Raw genomic sequence first — 23,552 nt, forward strand, 5'->3', positions numbered from 1 at the left:
AAGCTGAAAACTGTGCAGAGTCCAGATCTAGGCCTTGGAGGGTAAGATCTGGATCTCTAAAGGTCCATCAACATCATTTGTGGTAGGGTTTTTGTCCAGAGATTTTGCAATCTAAGAGCTTTAAATTTTTATTTTTTTTAAATCTGGAAATTTTATAAGGGTTTCATTGATAAATTTTAAGTTGAAGCATAAGAACTTAATCTGGAAATTTCTCTTCGGTTCTTGGTCTGCAGTTTCTCTGTTGCCTGGGGTTTCCTAAGAACAAGATTTCGAATTTGTTTTCACTGTTGTTTTCTGGAAAATTTCGAAATTATTTTTTGAGTTTGGGCTTTGAATTTTTTTTAAAGATCTAGAGAAATTTGAGTTTCTGCCTGAGTTCTTTCTTCTGTCTATCCTACTCGCAGTCCCTCCATACCCTCCAGATCCGCGCCATACATCATCGTTGCTCCATCTGCTTGCGTCCCTCGCTGTTGCCTTCTCTCCAAAACCTCGAAACCCCTGCCATCGCTGTCCCTCACGCAGCCTTTCTTCGTCAACCCGCAACTTAATCTCCTCCATACGCTGTCTGCTCTGCCCTCGATAGAACCCTCATAACCCTGCCCATCTCTCCCTTGCGTCCTTCTCCCTCACGCAGTTGCCCATAGTTGCTCCAACCTACAAAAAACCTCCTCCTTCATACACTGCCTCCTTGTTGCACCCACGTCCTTCTCCTTTTCCGTCTGCCTGCTTGCTTCCCTCATTACTTCTCTCCCTCTCCCCATACGCTGCCTGCAAAACCTGCGTATTTCCTCCAAACCTCAGACTTTCATCCCTCATCCGCTGCCTTTCCCTCTATCGCTCCTTCAAACCTGTGCCCGTTCCCTTGCTAAGCCTGGAACCCCTTCGCGCAACTGTATCCACCCTCCCATTGTAGCCTCCTTCCTCCTCGACCTGCTCATTTCTCCTTTTCGTTGACCTCCTCTCAGCCTTCGGGCTCACCTGCGCACACCAAACAACAAGCATTCGATCCTTTTTTTATGTATGCGTATCATAAGGGTTAGCGTATGCGCATTCTTTTTTTTAAGTTTCATTTGATTTTCATTTGTATATTTATGAGTTAGGTTTAGAATTTAACATTTCAATTTATTTATTTTTCATTGGTATTGTTGTGATCTAGGTTTGTTTTTATTTTCTTTTTCTTATTTTGTAATTTATGATTTTTATTTTTGATTTAAAATTCTAAAACTAAAAAATCTAAAAAAAAAAATTAAAATCTCAAAACTTATAAAAAAAATCTAAAATATTTAAAATCCTAAAAATTAAAAAATTAAAAAATTTTAAAAATCTAAAAACATTTAAAAAAAGAAATTTAAAATCTTTAAAAGATTCTAAAAATTCTAAAAATTTTAAATTTGTGACTAAGGATTTAAAATGAAATAAATTAAGGGGTTTTCGCTTAAACATTAAAATTTTTAATGTGGCCTATGGCCCATTAAAAATTTCAATTTTTTAACCCATTGATTTGTTTTACTTCATTAATGTTTATTGCCTAAATTAAAGTCCTTTGGTGTTTCTGATGTTAAATGCTAAATCTTAAATTTTATGATTCTTCTATGGTCAAGGTGCAATAAATCATATTGACTGTTGGAAAAGGTTAATTAATCCTAGATCTGGGCAGCTGACGAAAATCATTTTAAATCTAGAATATCTTGCATGATTTTGGGCATTTATATTGATTATTCATGATTGTCATTATTCGTCACATATTTGTAAAGTGTTCTAGATAACTTGTTTTACTTTATCTATAGTTGATTAAATATAAAAGGCACTGGTCTGTAATCATTTCTATCTTGTGGTCGTGTCTTGGATACATTAGTGTTTAATCTTTTCATTTAAGTTAATTGAGATTCGTTTACTTTCATCAGGTTGTCCATCATTAAAATCTAATCTATCTGGCAGTAATACCTCTCTTCGGAAGTAGATATTTTGAGAGTTTGCTCCACGAAACTCTCTCCAGCGCCTCTCTGAGGCACTGCGTTAGCCCTCTTGGCCTCTGCGTCAACCTGAAACCCTCTGCATCAACCCTCTGAGGCTCTGTGCAGCCTCTCTGGCCCTCTGTGTCACTTCTGTAGCCTCTGCATCACCCACGCAGGCCCTCTGTGTCACTTCTGCAGCCTCTGCATCACCCACGCAGGCCCTCTGGCCCTCTGTGCATTCACTACTGGCCTCCGCGTGGCTTCCTCTGGTTCTGCGTCTGCCTCTCTGCCTCTGCGCTAGTCTTCTGGCACTATCTCTACCTCTCTGTTATGCACCCACTGCCCCTCGTTGCAACTCTGATCATTGGTTTGATTTCTCTTAGCAAACCCAGATCTAAAAAATTGAACTGACTGATCACTCTGGTGTATCTCCAACTGACCCTCAAGCCTCCTCTTATACTTTTTATGTTGAGTCTTCAACGACCAAGCTTGAATCTCTAATCAACGACTAAGATTAGATTTGGCTTGATCCATATCATTTAGAACTTTCTAACCCAGTTTTATATTAATACCCATTAATATTTTTATTTTCCTAAGTTTAGATTTAGGAACCCATTAAAAATATTAATTATTTTAACATCTCCTTCACCGGGTAGAATTTCCCCAAATCATTTCTGGGTCTTGGAGATCTCATGTTCTTTAGCCTCTCCACCAATTTTCATGTCTAGAGCACATCCAATGCTACCCCAAATCAACAAGTCTCCCTTTTATCCCAATCCTGCATTAGTGTTGTCATGCTGCTTGCTGCCATGGTCGACTTCTTCTCATTGCCACTGACGATCGACCAACCGCTCGATCCCTCAAGCAACGTTTGTAGCTTGAATTTCCAATTGGTATAATTGGTCCCATTGAGTTTATTAGACTCGTTGAGATAAGCTTCTGTAAAATTGTTCATTTTCGACTGATCAGAATCCCAATCCCTCAATCTACAGTCGATTCTCAACAAGTGAACAATAACAAGCTACAAAAAAAAAAATCTCAAAACATACCAGAACCTTTGAATCAATCATAGATCTGCCACCAAACTGCTCGATCTGCCTTTGATCTGGTCGATCTGCCACGAATCTACCACGATCTCTGTGTTTGCAACTCAGATCTGCCACCAAACTGCCCGATCTGAAGCTCAGAACCATAAAAAACACGCCATCACTCTTTTAGACTGAAAAACAGTGATGATTTAAAATCCCTCTAAGGAGAGGTCGATCATCACGGGTTTGACCCTGAGATCGCGATGATCATCGCTATTGTCAAGCTAAAATCCGCAATGATTGCTTTGTGCTCAGCTGGAGAAATGTCAAGACCTGTGAGAAAATGAATTTCTCTTGTGAGTAAGGTACGTCACTCCGACCACCTAGACTCCGAAATTGTGAGCACTGAGGCTCCTTTGTTGCCACTGGGGCACTATAGCCACAAAGGCTCTACAGTCATGAAGGCTCTGTAGCCACTAGGGCTCTAATGTAGCCAATAAGGCTCTGCAGGTAAATCAAGCTCACCAGATTTGAGCTCTGATACCATGTTAGAAAACTGGAAAGAAAAACATGAATTGAATTAACTAGCAACTCTCAGGTGAGCAAGCTACACTTGGAGACTACACAAACTGGAGCGTACACTCTCATATTACATTAATCAAAGATGAGACAATAAATACATCTCAAAAGAACAAAGAAGTGAGAACAAACTGTTGACACCTAATCATAGGGATTGGGTGAACAACTGTAATTAGTGTAAATAAATAATAGAGAAAATGGAGAGTCATCGGGAGATGAACTGAACAGTCACTCCCTCTTGTATATAATAATGAACAACCTGAATGAATAATACGATTACATTTGAGGAGTTACCTCCTAGTCTGACATGGTATCAGAGCCAGCGCCATTTTTGGCTTCCCTCTCTGCTTTGTAACTCCTCTCTTGCAACTGTTGCCCCTCTCTGGCAACTGTTGCAGATGTTCGGCTGGTTATGTGAGGCAACTGCTCCACAAGCGCAGTTGAGGTATCACTCTCTTGGTTTCATAGTGTTAAACACGGGTGCGATGAATGAAATTCTCTTATGACTATGTATCGGCGTTCTGGACCCTAATCGGGTATTTTTCTCTGTTCATACATTTTATTTATAAATCACAGTCAATTAGTGTTGTGCATTAACACTGAGTTTTAGTGCTAAACCTTTTCTTAAGCGTCTTTATTAAAATATGAATTAAGCATGTGGGTAGTATTCGACAAGTGGTAAGCGGTATCTCGCGCGCCCTAAAGGTTGGAAATGGTATTCCTAAATTTCACGCGATTAACCTTAGCGGGCGACACGTAGCACGAGAAAACCACTTTTCTTGTGCGCTCTCGATTTGTTATGCATCGTGCAATATTTCACGCGAGATTACGCGATAGCCATTGGATCAAGCAGGATTGATCGACAGTGGAGATTGGCCAAGCTAGTTGGTGAGCGGGTGACGCAATAGCCATTTGATTAGACGGGTTAGATCTGACGGTGATCGCGTCGGAAGATGCATGTGAGTTAATTTAAATTTCGGACGTGATAAGGTTATGAACTAGGGTTTTAATTCCTTTTGGTTCCGTTATGAGATTGCGCGACAATTGTTCGATTGGACAGGTCCCATCGACGGTGGAGATCGTTCGGGCTAGTTGGTGAGCGGACGACGCGATATCCGTTGGATCTGGAGAAGTGAGATCAACGGCACGGATTGAAGCGCTTGATAAAAGGAGAAGTCAACGAGGGACCGACAGTGATTGGTCAGATAAGCGGGACCCTCAAGGGGAAAATCCACGTACAAAACCAGATTTAAGCGCAGCTGATTGGTTACAAAGTTAACCAGTAGTCGAATTACAGACTACCACCTCATTTTCGTCAACCTCCTGCGTCATTTTTTTACCAGCAGAAGAGCGATTTTTTACACAGTACATTTTTAAAATGCACTCATTGATATCTATTGTGGGAGTGGTTCTCACCAGGAAGGAGAACTATCCAGAATGGTCACGGAAAATCAAACACACTCTCATTTATAATGAGCTGTGGAAAGGAGTGTGTGTTGGAGACGGAGACAAAGAGCCAGAACAGCCTACCTCAGACAAGGAATTCGCCATTTGGGAAAATAAGAACAGCAAGGCTTATGCATTAATTGCAGCATCAGTAAATGAAGAGGTGAGTCGCCATATTTCGCCATTTTCAAATGCTTTCGAAGCCTTACAAAAACTGAAGGAACTCTATGACTCACACTCTGCACTTGAAGTTGTTCAACTCATGATTAAATTGTTCACCCTTGAATTACAAAATGATGATCTTCTTGCTCTTGCATCAAAAGTAAAATCTAATATGCATCATATAAAAGTCACTAATGTTGAACTTGACATTCCTCTGATAGCTTTTCTCAAGGCACTTTATCCCACTTACTCAAATTATCTTGAGTCATTGCAAACAAATGGAAACCTCAAAGATACTACCTTTGACTCCCTTGTGAAAAAAATTGTTGAAAGAGAGAAAGCTTTTGGGAAAAAGACAGCTCCTCAATCGTCTAAAGAGGTTGTGTGCCTTGCACATAGAGAGAAGAATCTTGCTCAAGATTCTTCGAGAGGAAGAGGTGGTCGAAGAGGAAGAGAAAGAAATTTTAGAGGCAGGGGGGCAAACACTCTCAAGGAGAAAAGTCAGAGTTGCACTGCATATGTTGCAAAAGAGATGGATCACATGATGCATCCACATGCAAGTTGCCTTGGGACAGAACTGAGCATGAAAGAAACCAACCCAAAGGTAAAACTAATGACAAAGAGAAAGGTAAAGCACCTGAATCCGCTCACTATGTTGTGGCACACTGTAATATTGAAGTAAATGAAGACTTATTTAATGCTTCACTTGCTTCTTGGAAAAATGATTGGTTGCTTGATTTAGGAGCAACTTGCCACATGACTTTACAAGAGATTTTTTTTGAAGAATTTACTGACAATGTTGATGGAGCAGTATACTTTGCAGACAAATCAAAACTCAAGCCATCAGGGCTTGGTACAATCAGGCTTAAATTGCCTGGTCATCCGGACTTTCTTCTGCATCATGTTTTATATCTCCCACAGCTGAGGAGAAACTTGTTGTCCTTGGTCCACATCTGCCAGCAAGGACACTCCATTCATATGTTTGATGGCAAGCTTGAGGTGAGAAAAGCATCAGATCACTCACTTGTCATGACGGGGATAGAAGAAGAAAGGCTTCTCACGCTGTAGGGTACCTCTGCTCGTGCACAAAATTTCTCATACAATTCTCATTATGCATAAGGTACATTTCCATCAAGTTTATTATGGCATGCTAGATTTGGACACTTGAACTATGACAGCCTCCGCTTGTTGAAGAAAAATGGTGTTACTGGTTTGCCTACAATTCCTAGGAAACTTAACCAATGTGATGCTTGCATTCTAGGAAAGCATAGCAAACAGTCTTTTCATGATTCACATTCCAGAGCAAATAGAAAACTTGAACTCATTCATTCAGATTTATGTGGTCCAATGCCCGTTCCTTCTGCAAATGGAAATAAATATATGATGATATTTATTGATGACTACACCAGAATGTGTTGGGTTTATTTATTGAAGAACAAATCTGATGCTTTTCAAACATTCAAAAACTTTCATACATGGATTGAAAATGATGCACAATCTCATATTGGCTCTATTCGCACTGATAATGGAAAATTATACACTTCAAATGAATTTGAAAACTATCTTCGCCAACATGGGATCAAACATCAAACAACTGTGTCTTATAATCCCCAACAAAACGGAGTAGCTGAAAGAATGAATAGGACAATCTTAAATATGGTGTGCTCCATGATGTTTTTCAAAAATGTAAAAATGATGTTTTGCGCTGATGCAGTTCTAAGTGTTGTATATATAAAGAATAGATGTCCATCTAATGCTATTAGAAACAAGACTCCTTATGAAATGTGGTATGGGCACATTCCCTCAGTAAAGCATCTCAGGGTCTTTGGTTCCACATGTTATGCCTTGATACCAAAGGTACATAGAAACAAACTTGGTGCAAGAAGTCGTAATTGTATCTTCGTGGGGTATTCAAACACCTCCAAAGCATACCTTCTCTATGATGAAGTCAATAAAAAGTTTGTTGTATCTAGAGATGTAATCTTTTTTGAATCATCCAAAACTGACAATGTTGTTGAGCGGCAACTTGATCGCTTGGATAGATTCACAAATGCAAAATCATTTCAAGAATTTGATAATCAGATTCCACATCTTAAAGGGGGGATTCCTATACTAGATCAACCTTTGGAATCTTCTTCTAAAGCACTCTCTCCCCCGCATGAAACTCCAACAATGGATGATACTTTGAGTGATGTGATTGACAGAATTGGGAGACTCAATCTTGATTCAGTCCCAACTCAATCAACATAGCAGCCTGGACCATCTCAGAAAGGTCCCCCAAAGTGGTTGACAAAGACACTTGAAAGTGTTCATCCTGATGAGGTTGGAAAGACAAGAACTAGAAATTCACCCCGGCAAAATGGAGGTGATGTAGATGACTCTGATTCACCTGTTGATATGGATGTTTCTTATGGTTGTGAATTGAATTTGTCTACAGATTTTGAACCAACTTCCTTCAAAGAAGTTGCTTCTCATTATGAATGGAAAAAAACAATGCAAAAGGAGTATGATGCCTTGATAAAGAATGGCACTTGGAAGCTGGTTGATCCTCCATTGGGAACCAAACCAATTGGCTGCAAGTGGGTCTACAAGAACAAGTATAAAGCTGATGGCTCACTTGACAAGCACAAAGCCAGGCTTGTGGCAAAAGGTTTTACACAAAAGGAAGGGGTTAATTATGAGGAGACTTTTGCCCCCGCAGCAAAATGGGCTACCATCCGGACACTCTTTGCCCTAGCAACTCAGAACGGTTGGAAAGTCCATCAAATGGATGTAAAAATTGCGTTCTTGAATGGAGATCTAAAAGAAAATGTTTTTATGTCCCAGCCTGAAGGATTTGCTATAAAAGGACATGAACATAAAGTATGCAAACTTGTGAAATCCTTGTATGGCCTCAAACAAGCACCGCGAGCCTGGTATGAAAAACTAACTGAGCATCTTCTGAAACTCAATTTCAAACATTATGATCTTGATGATGCAACTTTGTTTGTCAAGAAGGTTGGCAAAACAGTTGTATATCTTGTGGTATATGTATATGATCTTTTGATGACAGGGAATAATGAGAGCTACATTGCATCCATAAAGAAGGAATTGAGGAAAGGTTTTGAAATCACTGATTTGGGCTATGTTCATTACTATCTTGGTATTGAAGTAACTCAACATCCGAAGTCCATATTCCTTTCTCAAAAGAAGTACATTGGAGATCTGTTGAACAGGTTTGGCATGACTGAATGCAATCCTCTGACTACTCCAATGGAACAAAACTTAAAGCTCACATCCATTGAAGGAAAAGAATTTGAGGATGCAACAAAGTATAGATAGCTTGTAGGAAGTCTCAACTACCTAACTACTACCAGACCAGACATTTCGTTTGTTGTTGGAATCCTCTCCAGGTTTATGCAAAAGCCTTGTGAGGGACATTGGTCTGCTGCAAAAAGAGTTCTAAAGTACTTGAAGGGAACTCAAGACTTTGGAATCAAGTATACACAGGTGGGTGACTTCAGCTTGATTGGATACTCTGATTCAGAATTCGATGGAGACAAAGAAACTAGGGTATCTACTTTGGGTTATGCTATGAGTCTTGGATCAGGAGCTGTCTCCTGGAGATCACGCAAACAATCAGTTCCAACAGATTCCACAACAGAGGCAAAATATGTGGCAGCAGCTGAGGCAACAAAAGAAATTGTGTGGCTCAGGAAAATTCTGGAAGATTTGCAGGTAAAACAAGTACAATCGACTCCACTCATGATTGACAATACCTCGGCAATAAAGTTGGCCAAGAACCCAAAGTTCCATGATCGAACGAAGCACATCAATACAAAATATCATCTCATTCGACATCATGTTGAGGCCAAAACAATCCATCTTTGCCATTGTTCCACTAATGAGCAGATTGCAGACATCTTCACCAAAGCGCTTGGAAGAGAAAAGCTTGAAAGATTCAGAACGATGCTTGGACTCACCAACATCCCTTCAGATTAAGGGGGGGAATGTTGACACCTAATCATAGGGATTGGGTGAACAACTATAATTAGTGTAAATAAATAATAGAAAAAATGGAGAGTCATCAGGAGATGAACTGAACAGTCACTCCCTCTTGTATATAATAATGAACAACCTGAATGAATAATACGATTACATTTGAGGAGTTACCTCCTGGTCTGACACAAACTCCTACAACCTAGGAACTAATCCTAACTTAAGGAGTTACGTTACAACCATGTAACCATTTCTCCATTAATACAATGTAATATTAATTATTTTCAACTTTATTTTCCACAGTATTTTTATGGTGAAAGTTGTAGTTGTGATTTTATTTGTTGTTTGCCGTAGCAAATAAACTACATAATTAAATTTACAATTAGAAGAATAATTTTTAGTTGCTACAATAGATAAAAATTTGACATTCGTAAAGCAGTACTTTGATCTATCTTGATTGAATTGTATTTGAAGTATTTTGAGCCTAGGAGGATTGGCGTCCTCGTATAGACCAGGTTGGTGTCTGGATTTGCCTAGGAGTATTGGCGTCCTCGTATACACCAGGTTGGTGCCTGGATTTGTCTAGGAGGATTGGTGTCCTCATTCAAGGTTGGAGCCTTGTAAGAATTGAAGTATTTGTAATGGTTGGAGTCAGAATTTGAGGATTGGTGTTCTCATCATTTGAACTATATTTATATAAGCTATTTTTGTTTTATTTCTTGTGTCCTAGTATATCTTGTGCTTCATATTGTGAAAAATATTAACTGGCATAATATAACAATTGAAAGAAATACTGATTCACCCCCCCCCCCCCCCCTCTTAGTATTTCCAACAGGCCATACCTCATTGTTGTCACTTAGTCTAGTGCTTGCCTTGTAGGCTACCCTCTACAAGACCTGCTGGATTTTGAGGCAACAGGGATCTCCAAGGCAAATTGTGCGTCCATGGTGTTTTATGGTGTGTTTTACTAGTGCAGTTCTATCCTTATATCTTACTTAGTTTAAAGAATACAATGGTGTGTTTGAAGTACTGTTAAAATCTTATACATAAGTAAATCACAGCGCAGCAGAATATAGCCACCTTGTATCTGTAGAGGCAATATTAAGACCTGTTGTGACAAATTGTGCTATAGAATATCCAAAGCAGTTTACAAATCGACAAACTGTGCTATAGAATATTCAAAGCAACTGTGCTATAGAATATCCAAAGCAGTTTACAAATTATACTTATGCTTGGCATTCAACTTTTTCTAACTCCCTTTTCTTGGAAGAAGGAAAAGTGATAAATACTTTCAATGTTCCTAAATCTCTATATGCAACGTTCAGGAATTTGTATTACCCAATTAAAGGTCATAGATGAAACTCAACCATGGTATACATAAGTTGCATGGAAATGGAAACAGATACAGATCTGTAGACAGATCAGTTGTATTTTTGGTAATGTTGGTATCTAGATATAGGGAAATGATATATGTACAAAATATATATATAACATGAAAAGAAAGGAAACTTTGAAAATTCATATCTCTGGATATATTTCACTCCAAATCAATCTCACAAGCTCATAAATGCAAACTCCTGTGAAGAACTCAAATTTGTGGTACTTTAGGATGGGGAACGGGGCTATTTCATAGGAAGAAGTTAGGATTTTAGGGCCCTACGATTTTCCTTTTTTATTTTTTATTTTTTAATATGTTTTTAAAGAAAAATATTTTCTTTTGACTCCTTAGATAGACTTTTCCACCAAGTTGGAAAACAATCCTGAGTGGATCCTGAAACATATCCAAAGAGGATTCAGATCAACAAAAATGTGGATCCTAGACCCTCCATTGGTGGATCCAGTGACATAGTGACATACTCATCCTTACAAATGATATAGGAAATCACCATCATTATAGGGGTAAACTGGTCAAGAAAAAGGATTTTATTATTATAGGCAAGGCAAATTTCTCTTTCTCGCACTACCATGGAACCCTTTCCTCTATAGGAAAAGGTCTGGCCAATCAGACTAATCATGACCTTACCACTGTTTTAAAATGGAAATTGTACGTGGATGGAAAATATGTCACCAAACAATTTACAAAATACCATGTGAATGGATCCCAATAAATTCCATATGAAACACCCTTAATGGAATATCAACATGGGTGAGACAAAATGTTCCCATATCCTTACTTTAAAGCAAAACTATATCTTTACAAAGACAATCAACCCATTGGTCTTTGTGCCAAGCCGTTGTAGAAGATCAATACTCCATGCACCGCCACCTAAGGAACTCTGCTTATACCTCCAACTCACATCCAATCTCTCCTAGAACTAGTCTTACCATAATTGGCTCAAAGAAAACTTCACAAGGCCGAAGACCCAAAAGTTGACTCCACAAAAAAAAAAATCAGCAAGTACAAGTGAAATTGAGATTTGGCAGGTTTCTAGGCATCTGTCGACAGACTAGCAAGTCAAACTCAGGTTTGCTAAGTTTGACTTACGCTCAATTGTGTTTGACTCATTTGTAATCATTATGTTTCTCCTCTAAAGCATCTTCTTATTTTGATGTTCCATGAAGTGTTACCAAGTTTCGTGAGTAAATTTGTCAAACTCAGTTGACCTAACTCAAAAACAGTGAACCTGACTTTGACAAAATTGCTAGTTTGAAGATCAAGCCAAGTCAAAGTTCAAACTCGTAGACTCATGAACTTGGCAACACTTCTTGGAACATCAAAATAAGAAGATGTTTTAGAGGAGAAACCTAAAATGAATAATGGGATAAAAAGGACAAATTTCTCAAAAGAGATTCTTAACATTTTTCATCTTAAAGTAGAAAAGAAAATAATTTATATTATTGGCAACACACATTCAACAAAAAATAACGTTGATAGAAATTCTCAGAAGACCCATAGATCTTGCGACGAGTCCAACTCAGTTGACCTAAATCAAACACAGTCAACCTGACTTTGACTCACAAACGAGTCAAAATTGCTAGTTTGAAGATCAAACCAAGTCAAACTCGTAGACTCATGAATTTGACTCATGAACTTGGTAACACTTCTTGGAACATCAAAATAAGAAGATGCTTTAGAGGGGAAACCTAAAATGAATAATGGGATAAAAAGGACAAATTTCTCAAAGGAGATTCCTAACATTTTTCATCTTAAAGTAGAAAAGAAAATAATTTATATTATTGGCAACACATTCAACAAAGAATAACATTGATAGGAATTCTCAAAAGACCCAGAGACCTTGCGACAAGTCCAACTCAGTTGACCTAACTCAAACACAGTCAACCTGACTTTGACTCACAAACAAGTCAAAATTGCTAGTTTGAAGACCAAGCCAAGTCAAACTTGTAGACTCGTGAATTTGACTCACGAACTTGGTAACACTTCTTGGAACATCAAAATAAGACGATGCTTTAGAGGGGAAACCTAAAATGAATAATGGGATAAAAAGGACAAATTTCTCAAAAGGAGATTCTTAATATTTTTCATCTTAAAGTAGAAAAGAAATATATTATTGGCAACAAATATTCACCAAAGAATAAAATTGATAGGAATTCTCAGAAGACCCAAAAACCTTGCAGCGAAAGGTTTCCCATTGCCAATAGGGTGTTGGTTCAATGATGAGAATGATGGCCTGTTGCACCATCTACCAGGTTCAAATCTGGGGGAAGCCCCCCCACTCCCAACAAATCAAATATGACCAGGGGAAAGTCCCAAATGACTTGTAGTAGTCAGCCCCCTAAATAGTCACCTCCCTGTCATCACATCTTAGCTGGAAGTAAGTTTGACCCTTTCTAGGACTTGACGCTGAGGGCGAAAGAGTCCACAAAAGCGGACCATACCATAATTCTTTTAATGTAACCAAGCATCACATAGATAAAGTGGGTTTCCCGTCTTATCATAGATTAAGATAAAGTTGTGCTTTATGCGTTTCTTCTCCCTTCGAAATGCTTATTATTCAATCCATTTTCATTCTTTACTCATTATCAAGCTCACAATAGTTAGCTTATACTAGCTCATTAATGTCATCAGTTTCATGCCAACAACAGAATCCTTTGCATTTAATCACGGATAAAGTTTACATCGGAAAAGGGCCCGCAAATCTAGTTGGTTTGTCATATGACCATATTCCTCTTAGGTATGTGAAATTATTTCTCATTTCACTATTATAAGCTGAAAATCAACATGGTGCCAATTTTATTATCCTAGCATATCACTCATGATTCATAATGCGTCAATGCAAACCTCCCAAACTAGGGTCAAATTGCAGGTGCTTGATAAGCATAGAGCTATTATGAAGCCTTGAATAGAAATAAAAACAAGCAACGTCTTTAATCTACCAATTTTATGTAGTATGGTCTTCTAGTTGCAATAGAGATATAAAGTTGATCTCATGCCCTCAAATTTATTATCCCGACAAGTGACCCATCAGAACAAACCCAATTATACCCAATGTTTAGTAGGGATGTGTTTCCTGTGTTTCCTACCAAAGGGAGACACGAGTATGCACCTCTCACGTCCCCCGGCATTTCCAATTGCAAGGGATGCCATTTCCATGTCCACGGGACATGAACGATACAGGGGACATATTAGGGATGTGAAAGCGTCCCTCAACCCCCTCAAGGGACATTTGGCCATCCTCGATAAAAGTCACAAAAAGGTGTCATTAGAACACTTTTAATGATGGTATTTTTTCTTCTTTTTTTCCGTTTGCTTTGCAGCAAAAACAAAGGTTTTGCAAACCAAAAATCTGTCAATTGCATCATTTTCAAGTAGTGAAAAAGTATCAGCAGAAGCAGGCACTCTAATTCAGAAACATATCATTTAGGAGAGAAACCTCCTTGAACAGCAGCACAACTTCAATTCTAGTACATTTATGACTGGGTTAATGGTGAATTAAGACATCTATGATGCAAATCAATATCATTCATTCATGTTCTCAGTTTCAAAAGATGCAGACAACGGGTATTTTTCAGCTGCATCAAAAATAGCATCAGCAACAGCTAAGAGGAGTGTTTTTCAGCCACAGCGTGCACTGTTAGCCCAGGAAAGCACTCTCTTTTGTGTTTCAATCTTTTTCCTGTTCTTTGAAGTTGATTTGAGAAACACACCCTGCTGTCAGAGACTGCAAATAACACGACTTCATCTCAGGTGCCAGTTCTCAAGAGTATCAATTCCACCAAATTCACTTAGGGAGTTGCAGTGGATGTTATTCCTTTTTAGCATACTATTCTGGTGAGGCAGACCACAACAAGAATGGAACTTTGGTGGATGGCTTCTTTCCACCCACCAGCGAACTGAGGCCCAATTGATTTTGTGTTTGACATGTGAATGGAACTTTGGTGGATGGCTTCTTTCAACCCTACCAGTGAACTGAGGCCCTGTTGGCTTTGTGATTAAGATTGGATATCCATATAACATGTTAAAATTTGTCAGTTCTTTTATAATTATTTAGGTTGTCTTTCCCTTGTGCCATCCTTGAAATTTGGGGGATCTCTCCAACCGAAATTGGTGCCCCACTCGCCAAACCAGGGTGAAACATAGATTTATAACTAGCTAATGCTATTCAAGATCACTAGAAAGCCAAAAAACAAATTTATCACATCAAACAGTCTAGACTGAAAAATATTATCATGAGAATTATTTAAGTTTTTCTCCGTAGGGGTGGAAGAGGAGTGGCATACCAGTTGTGGGGAGATAGCCGAAGGCAAAACTGTTTTTGCAGCTTTTCTGGCTTTTCTGGAAATCTTCTTAAACATATGATGCATAAATCTGGCCAGTAAATCAAGGCTTCTGTCCTCCTCTTCCTCATCCTCCTCTTCTTCCTCATAGTAAGCCTCTACATTGTACCCCTCTTCCTCTTGAAAACCACTTCCATCTTCATTATTTCTCTCCCAATCATTCTCTTTCGGCCCATATACGCATATCTGTCAAGTGAATTCACAACGTAAACCCAAATTTCCTAAATAATCATCTATTAATCTCGTGTTACAACTTACAACAGCTTGGGTTTAGCACATAATTACCCTGCGATAGTTTGAGATTCTCCTGGAATCTTTGCAATTAAAATTCAATGGGAACCTGCACGTACGACAGAAGTATGACAGACCGGAAACCGAGGAAGTTACTCCATTAGATGGCAGAGGTGATAGAATAGATTTTGGTAGCTGGCAGGGCGTGGGAAAGGTGATCATCGCAGCCATCAGCATCTTATTTTCATGAAGTCACAACGCATTATAGCTGTGTGGGGATAAATTGAGAGGCTCTGCCTATCTGTTAGACAAATAGACATCAATCTATTGCTTAATTTGAAGGTGCCGGACAAATACCAGGATAGGTTCTGTTAACACAGATTTATCAACGGGAGATGATCCTATTATCGGAATTGTGATGTACTTTATCTGGATAGTTGCTTTCAACATGGAATTATTATCGGAATAGTGATGTCCTTCTCTGAAAGCCGGCTTGAGAAGTCCTGATTTTTTTTTGAGGAAGTCTCTCATTTTTCACAGACCAGTTGATGTTTTTGAAAAATTTAAAAACGAAGCCCATCAGAAGAGGAACTTTAGTTTTGCTGAATCAAATTTTAACATCGGATAGATCAGAAAGAAAAAGAGTCGAAAGGATAAAAGAAGACATCGGATAGGTTAGGAAGAAAAGGAGTTGAAAGGACAAAAGAAGATTCAATATCCAAATATTAATTAACTAATATGTCATTAGTAAAGGGTTATTATAGTTGTGGAGGTAAGATACTTATTGATTATTATATAGGTGAGATTATAAATAAGTTTAATGTTTACAAGGCTAAAGATAATTTATGGGACAGATTGTTTTTTTACTTGGTTGATGTATTTGGCTCTTTTCCTGTGTGACAGATTGTTTTTTCATTTGGTTGATGTATTCAGCACTTTTCCTATGAAGTCTCACAATAAATGCTCCTAGCTTCTCAACAAACCCCTTGCTAAATAGATTATCCCGAGGGCTAGCTGCCAAAATATCTACATAACTTTCCCTATTGTCTTTGAAGGCCTCACATTCTAAAATAAAATGCTTTTTTGTTTCCACTTTTCCGGAAGAACAAAAAATACACTCTTTCCTCACACACTTCTTTTGGTCTTTTCCAGCGCTCTGTTTCACAACAGAGTTGATGAGAATTAGTCCTTAACTAAGCAATAAGAATTTTAGCTCTTCAAGAAATATTGGCCTCTATGTACGCTTTTTGTTGATGATTATGAGTGGGTTTAAACACTTTGATATAGTGCTTTTTCTTTCTCCCTAGCTTCTTATCCCAAGTACGCTTATGGAACTTATCCATAACAAAATATGTTATCTCTTTACTATTTATGGGACACATGTTCAAGCAAATACCCCATTTACTATACCATTTGTTATTTTGTTGCATCCAAGTCTTCTTTCTTTTGCACAATATGTCATTGAAGACAACCTTAGGCCATCTACCCTCTTCCATGTAGAAATTCCTACTGTAGATCAACAGATTATGCAATATACTAAAGCAACATACAAGATCTACTTCTACAACAAACTTTGCGGAGGCTTAATCGAATTGAGCAAGATCAATGAGAACACATATACCTGAGAATGAGAAATCAATCACACATGACACAGAAGAAATAACCCGAGGAAAGCCTCAGCCTAAAACCCCAATCTCTGTATTATCATACAAGTGAAAATATGTTCAACTTACAAAAAGAATCAGCTCTCAAGCTATCCTGCTCTCTCTTCAATCAAACAATATAGCTCATAGATTGAATAGACACAATATATGTCCTCCTCAAGCCCTCTAAGCCTCCTATTTTCTTGCGCAGTTTTTCTTGGGGTCCAGTGATGCCACATGTGTGAATTGGCCTCATCACACTCACAAAACCTGAAGAAGTAATTGCGCAATCCTCAAGGAAAGAATTCCTTCTGCATGCAAGAGATATTCATAATAGAATATTCTAGCAATTGATAGTACAATGTCCCTCCATCTGATCTCAACTAGGTCTCTGTCTGAACTGACATGCATGAGTTATTTATGAGAGAATATTCAGTTATCTGAAGTGCATCAGTTACATGCATGCATACATTAACTAACAGAACTCACAATTAATTCAACAAACTATTTGAATTAATCTAACTGGAGTTGACTCAGTTAACTGAGCCAACTAATTACAACTCAATATTACAACTCATCCTTATCTCTTTAACTGATGGATAAATTCCTCAATTAATGGAGAAACTGTTGCATGTCCCCACATAGACTTCATGTTTGATTTTCTACAACTAATTAACTCATGGTGAATTAATTAATTATTTTACAAACAACTGTTAAGATCAAATTCGAATTTTTACTTCTATATTTTAGCTCAGGGACTAACTAAAATAGGAAGGTATCCCGAAATGTTATTTATAGTAGTACTAAATTTAGCACTTCTATATTTAGCATTTCTTGTTGCTATTTTCAACACTCCCTCTCAACAAGAAAGGGATTATCAGTAACCCCAATCCTGTCTCTATGGAACTCGAACTTGCATTTTGACAATGCCTTCGTCAAAATATATGCATCATGTTTCTCGGTCGAAACATACAGCAACAACATGATCCTCTTGACCACACAGTTTCGAAGATGATGATACAGGATATCAATGTGCTTGGACCTGTCATGAAAAACTGGATTCTCAGAGAGTTTGATACAAATCTGATTATCACAGTAGATCGTGGTTGGATCCATCCTCTGACCAAACAATCCCACTAGAATCTTCTGCATCCAAATGGCCTCACATACAGCCTGACTAGCAGCCATGTATTCAGCCTCTGCTGAGTTAAGTGCAACTGATCTCTGTTTCCTGCTGTACTAGGAAACTGTAGCTGAACCAAGGTTGAAGATTCCTCCAAAAGTGCTCTTCCGATCTGATGGACTCCCTGCCCAATCCGCATCTGTGAAGCCTTGAAGCTTCACTCCCTCTGTCCGTCTATACCACAATCTGAACTGAGATGTGCCTCTGAGATATCTCAGCACATGCTTTGCTGCCTTCCAAAACAACTTGGTAGGTTGAACCATAGCTTGACTCAGCTGGTTCACCGCAAAGCATAAGTCGGGTCATGTGTTCACCAGATACATAAGTGAACCCACCAGCTGCCGATAAACAGTAGCAGCTACTACCTCACCTAAAGTAGCATCCTCCTTCCTCCAGTTCCCAGCTAGAGGAGTCTGCATGGGCTTGCACTTCTCCATGTGAAAGCGTCTAAGTATCTCATTGGCATACTTGCCTTGAGACACAAATACTTCACCATCTTTCTACCACACCTCCATGCCTAGAAAGTAGTGCATAAGACCCATGTCTTTCATTTCGAACTCTCTTGCAAGGTCCTCCTTGCAAGACTGTATCAGTTGATCATCACCTATCAAAATCAGATCATCGACATAAAGAACAATGATCAATGGTTTACCTTCTACCATGATGTGGTAAAGGTTCGCATCTGCTTCACTCTTGGTGAAGCCCAACCCGGTGAAATAGCTGTCGATCCTGGTGTACCAAGCACGGGGTGCTTGCTTCAGCCCATACAAAGCCCTCTTGAGTCGGCACACATGCGACTCACGATCGAAGGTCTCGAAACCCTCTGGCTGCTCAATGTACACCTCCTCCTCAATCTTCCCATTGAGGAATGATGTCTTCACGTCCATCTAGTGGATCTTCCACCCTATCTAAGCTGATAGTGCCAACATTGATCTAATCGATGAGTACCTTACTACGGGAGCAAAAGTCTCATTGTAGTCGATCCCCTCGACCTGTGAGAAACCTAGGGCAACAAACCTTGCCTTGTGTTTCTCAACACTGCCATCAACTGCCTGCTTTACTTTGTAAAGCCATCTAGAACTCACCACTGACTTACCCTGAGGTCTTGGGACAACATCCCACACACTGTTCCGAATGATAGAGTCGTACTCCTCTACCATTGCATCAACCTAGACTAGTTGTTGCACTGCCTCCTCGAATGAAGAAGGTTCGGTATCTACACACTCCCCAACCAAGGCCATGTACCCAGTGTACCGCTCGGGCAACCTCCTCTGTCTGCACTGAGAAGATGGTTGTCCCACATTCTCCCACGCATCCAGCATCAACCTATCAGCTTCCCTTGAGCGTTTCCGCCCATCTCTGGAAGTCTCAGCATGAGTGGATGTCTCCACTCCCGAATCCTCTGCATGTGGCTGCTCTGCATCAATCTGAGGCTCCTTCTCCTTAGGAACTGAAAGTTCCTCCTCTGCATGCAACTTGAACTCCCTCTCAAGTGATAATCGCATGGCTTTCTGCGCGTCGAACTTCAGATCCTTGCGAACCACTGTCCTCTTACTGGTAGGCAGGTACACCCGATAGTTGTGGGGTGTATCCATGTACCCCACAAGTATTCCCAACTTAGTTGTTGGATCCAGCTTCTTCCGGCATCTTTGGTCACATGACAGTAAACTAATGATCCAAAGATTCGGAAGTGACTCACATCTGGTCACTTGCTGGAAAAGGCCTCCATAGGTGTCTTCATTCCCAGTATACGGTGCGGGCTTATGTTCTGCAAGTATACTGTTGTATTGCATGCCTCAGCCCACAAATGTAGTGGTAGGCTTTAGTCATGCAATATCGCTCGAGCTGCTCCCACAATCGATTTGTTCTTCCTTTTGGCCACCCCATTCTACTGTGGGTTATGGGGTGCTGTCAACTATCGTTTAATTCCTTCTGCAGCGTAGAAGTCTTTAAACTGTTGGGAGACATACTCTCCACCATTGTCGCTACACAAGGCTTTTATTTTCTTTCCAGATTCTTTCTCTTCCAAGGCTTTAAACTCACAAAACCTCAAGAAGGTCTGATCCTTCTTTTGCATAAAGTAGATCCAGCATCTACGAGAAAAATCATCAATAAAAATAACATAGTACCTTTGTTTAGCAATGGAGGCTGTAGAGAATGGTCCACAAACATCTGAGTGAACTCGCTCCAAGATTGCTCCAGCTCTACTGTCTTGATCCGGAAAGGAAGATTTCGCATACTTACCCAAGGTACAACCTTTGCATGTATTCGTCTGCTCCAGTTTTCCCTTGGGAAGTCTGGTAGAAATTTGCTGCATGATCTTCAGGGCTCCATGGTGCAAGTGGCCCAATCTTCTATGCCATAGCTCGCCAACATCTTGGCTCTACACCATCTCAGCTTTGGAACTCAATGCAACACAGTTGTCTACCTCCAGCTTGTAGAGATTCTTTACTCGAATCCCAATTCGCTTTGTCTATCCAATACCGATATGCCTCAGAAATACTTTTCCTTTACTAAAGACTACATCATAGCCTTTATCTTCTAGCATAGCGACATACACAAGATTCTTCTTTAGACCTGGTACATACTTTACATCATTCAGGGTGAGGGGAACTCCATGCTCCCTCTAAAACACAACCATACCTTCACCTAAAACACGGTACTTTCCATCATCGCCCATCTCGATTCGCATCTGGAGATCCTTCTCCTCTAAGGTACTGAAAATATTCTTGTCACCTGACATGTGGAATGAAGCTCCACTGTCCAGGTACCACACATATCCCACCATGGATGAAACCATGCATGCGATAAGCGAGAAATCCAACTCAAACTATGAGGCCAGTGCCTCACCATCAGATCCCTTCGAGGAACCCTTCTTGGATTTCTTCTGTGGACAATTCGTAGCATAATGGCCCACTTCATGACAATGAAAGCATCGCACTTTTGATTTGTCAAACTTCTTCCCACCATGGGAAGAATCAGATTTGGGATGGGATGCCTTCCATTTCCCTTTCCTCGCCTTACTCGCTAAGGCTAGATTTTCCTCATCATCTTGCTTCGATGAGGATCCATCTTTAGTGCTTCTTCTTATCTCCTCCTGCATCAAATCCGACCAAAGTCGTTCCCAATCTGGCAGTTTTTCTCTTCCATTAACCAAGTCTTGGTAGCTATGCCAGCTCTTAGGAAGACCGAGGAGTGCAAGACTCACCATGTCATCATCAGCAGTCGTGATCCCTACACTTCCAAGCTCATCCCTGCATGTGGTGAGCTTGTTCAAATATGTAGAGATCGTGTCGCCCTTTTCACACTTGATTTTCCGAAGCTTGTCTTTCAGCGCCAGCTTCCTCTGATCGCTACTGTTCTGATATAGATCTTTCAATGTTTTCCACATCGAAAACGGTGTCTCCTTCCCATGGAGACTCAAGACTATGTGGTCTCGAACTCCCTCCAGAAGGATTCTCCTTACTCTAGCCACACATTTCTTCCATTCCGCCAATTGAGTAGCATCAGTCGGCTTGGGGACTTCTTGATCAATGAAGTCCTTTAGACCGTTATCCTCTAATACTGCTTCCATGCGATCCTTCCAGGATATATAATTCGAGCTGCCATCAAGGGCATACTTGAGTCTTAAACCGCTGAACACCATTGGTGAAATTGAGATGTGATAAGAACTCGATTTCTATATTCAGGAACCTCAAACTTCAAACTTCTCCCTTCTTGTATATGTTCTTCGCCTTGATCACCTTTGCTCTAATACCATGTAGAAATTCCCACTGTAGATCAACAAATTATGCAATATACTAAAGCAAAATACAAGATCTACTTTTACAACAAACTTTGCGGAAGCTTAATCGAATTGAGCAAGATCAATGAGAACACATATAACTGAGAATGAGAAATCAATCACACATAACACAGAAGAAATAACCCGGGGAAAGCCTCAGCCTAAAACCCCAATCTCTGTATTATCATACAAGTGGAAATATGTTCAAATTACAAAAAGAATCAGCTCTCAAGTTATCCTGCTCTCTCTGCAATCAAACAATACAGCTCACAAACTGAATAGACACAGTATATGTCCTCCTCAAGCCCTCCAAGCCTCCTATTTCCTTGTGCAATTTTTCTTGGGGTCCAGTGATGCCACATGTGTGAATTGGCCTCATCACACTCACAAAACCTGAAGAAGTAACTGCACAATCCTCAAGGAAAGAATTCCTTCTGCATGCAAGAGATATTCACAATGGAATATTCTAGCAACTGATAGTACACTGTCCCTCCATCTAATCTCAACTGGGTCTCTGTCTGAACTAACATGCATGAGTTATTTATGAGAGAATATTCAGTTATCTGAAGTGCAACAGTTACATGCATGCATGCATTAACTAATTGAACTCACAATTAATTCAACAAACTATTTGAATTAATCTAACTGGACTTGACTTAGTTAACTGAGCCAACTAATTACAACTCATCCTTATCTCTTTAACTGATGGATAAATTCCTCAATTAATGGAGAAACTGTTGCATGTCCCCACATAGACTTCATGTTTGATTTTCTACAACTAATTAACTCATGGTGAATTAATTAATTATTTTACAAACAACTGCTAAGATCAAATTCGAATTTTTACTTCTCTATTTTAGTTCAGGGACTAACTAAAATAGGAAGGTATCCCGAAATGGTATTTATAGCAGTACTAAATTTAGCACTTCTATATTTAGCATTTCTTGTTGCCATTTTCAACATTCCATTTGCTCAATTTCTTTTAAATACCTTATGACTCGTACCATAGCAATTGCTTCAATAGGAGCAGCCCCTGTTTCACTTAACAAGATAGCATAAGGGACTGCACTTTTAATTTTGAATTTGTTTGTAATCAAACGCTTCTGAATTTTCTCAATTTGTTTACACTGCATGTCTAATGTATTGTTGGCCCACAATTCACAACCATAGAGAATCATCAGAATCACTAGAAACCCAAAAGAGTTTGACTGGTTTTGCAATCCCATAACTTTGCCTCTCTACACCTATTTTGAAAAGCATAAAATGCTTTCCAACCCCGCAAAGTTCTTTTCTTTCTACAACCATCCTAGCTTAGATTTTTGTTGAAGTCAATTCCGAGGTATTTGTAATCCACAACTTCTTCCAGAATGTTGGCTTCAAAGTAGAACTTACACTGGTTATGTTTTCTTTTTTAGAGAAAACCACTACTTTCGTCTTGTTAATATTGATTTGCATCCCCACCCTTCTACAAAAATGCTCAAGGGATAGTAAGTGCTCTTGCAAACCAAAAGCAAATTTAGCAATCAGAATAAGGTCATCTGCATACAAAAGAAGTCTTATAACAAACTTGCCCAAATGGATACCATCCCCCCTTGCAAATTTAACCACTCCTCAAGTTTGTCGATATATAGACCAAAAATGGTAGGATACAATGGGCAACCTTGTTTGACCCCAATATCGCTTCTAAAACTTTTAGAAATGCTTGCTGAAATTCTAATTTTGACTTTCACCTCTTCATAAAGCCTATGCATAGTTGCTCTCAAATGTTTAAGAACCCCAAGTTCCTTCATTTTGTGCCAAAACTTATCCTTAGGAACCATGTCAAAC

At 39.3% G+C, this 23,552-nt stretch overlaps 1 protein-coding gene across 2 annotated transcripts in view; it reads right to left on the bottom strand.

Annotated features, from left to right (window-relative positions):
• Positions 1 to 15,754, bottom strand: part of LOC149187176 (uncharacterized) — a 359,479-nt gene extending 343,725 nt beyond the window's left edge. Inside the window, exons 1-2 of one of the 2 annotated variants that reach the window (XM_089411301.1) lie at positions 15,170 to 15,750; positions 14,828 to 15,070 (exon numbers count right to left, since the gene is read on the bottom strand). In XM_089411301.1, coding sequence (XP_089267427.1) covers positions 14,828 to 15,070; positions 15,170 to 15,352 — 426 coding nt within the window. In that variant the 5' untranslated portion in view covers positions 15,353 to 15,750. Of the gene's footprint in view, positions 1 to 14,827; positions 15,071 to 15,169 lie in introns of both variants that reach the window. The other variant, XM_089411302.1, reaches the window with a different exon arrangement.
• Positions 15,755 to 23,552: the final 7,798 nt, after the last annotated feature.

This window comes from Pinus tabuliformis, chromosome 3_1 (genome assembly GCF_031772625.1).
Source record: "Pinus tabuliformis cultivar Carrire ecotype Pingquan chromosome 3_1, CPIR1, whole genome shotgun sequence".
Lineage (NCBI taxonomy): Eukaryota > Viridiplantae > Streptophyta > Pinopsida > Pinales > Pinaceae > Pinus > Pinus tabuliformis.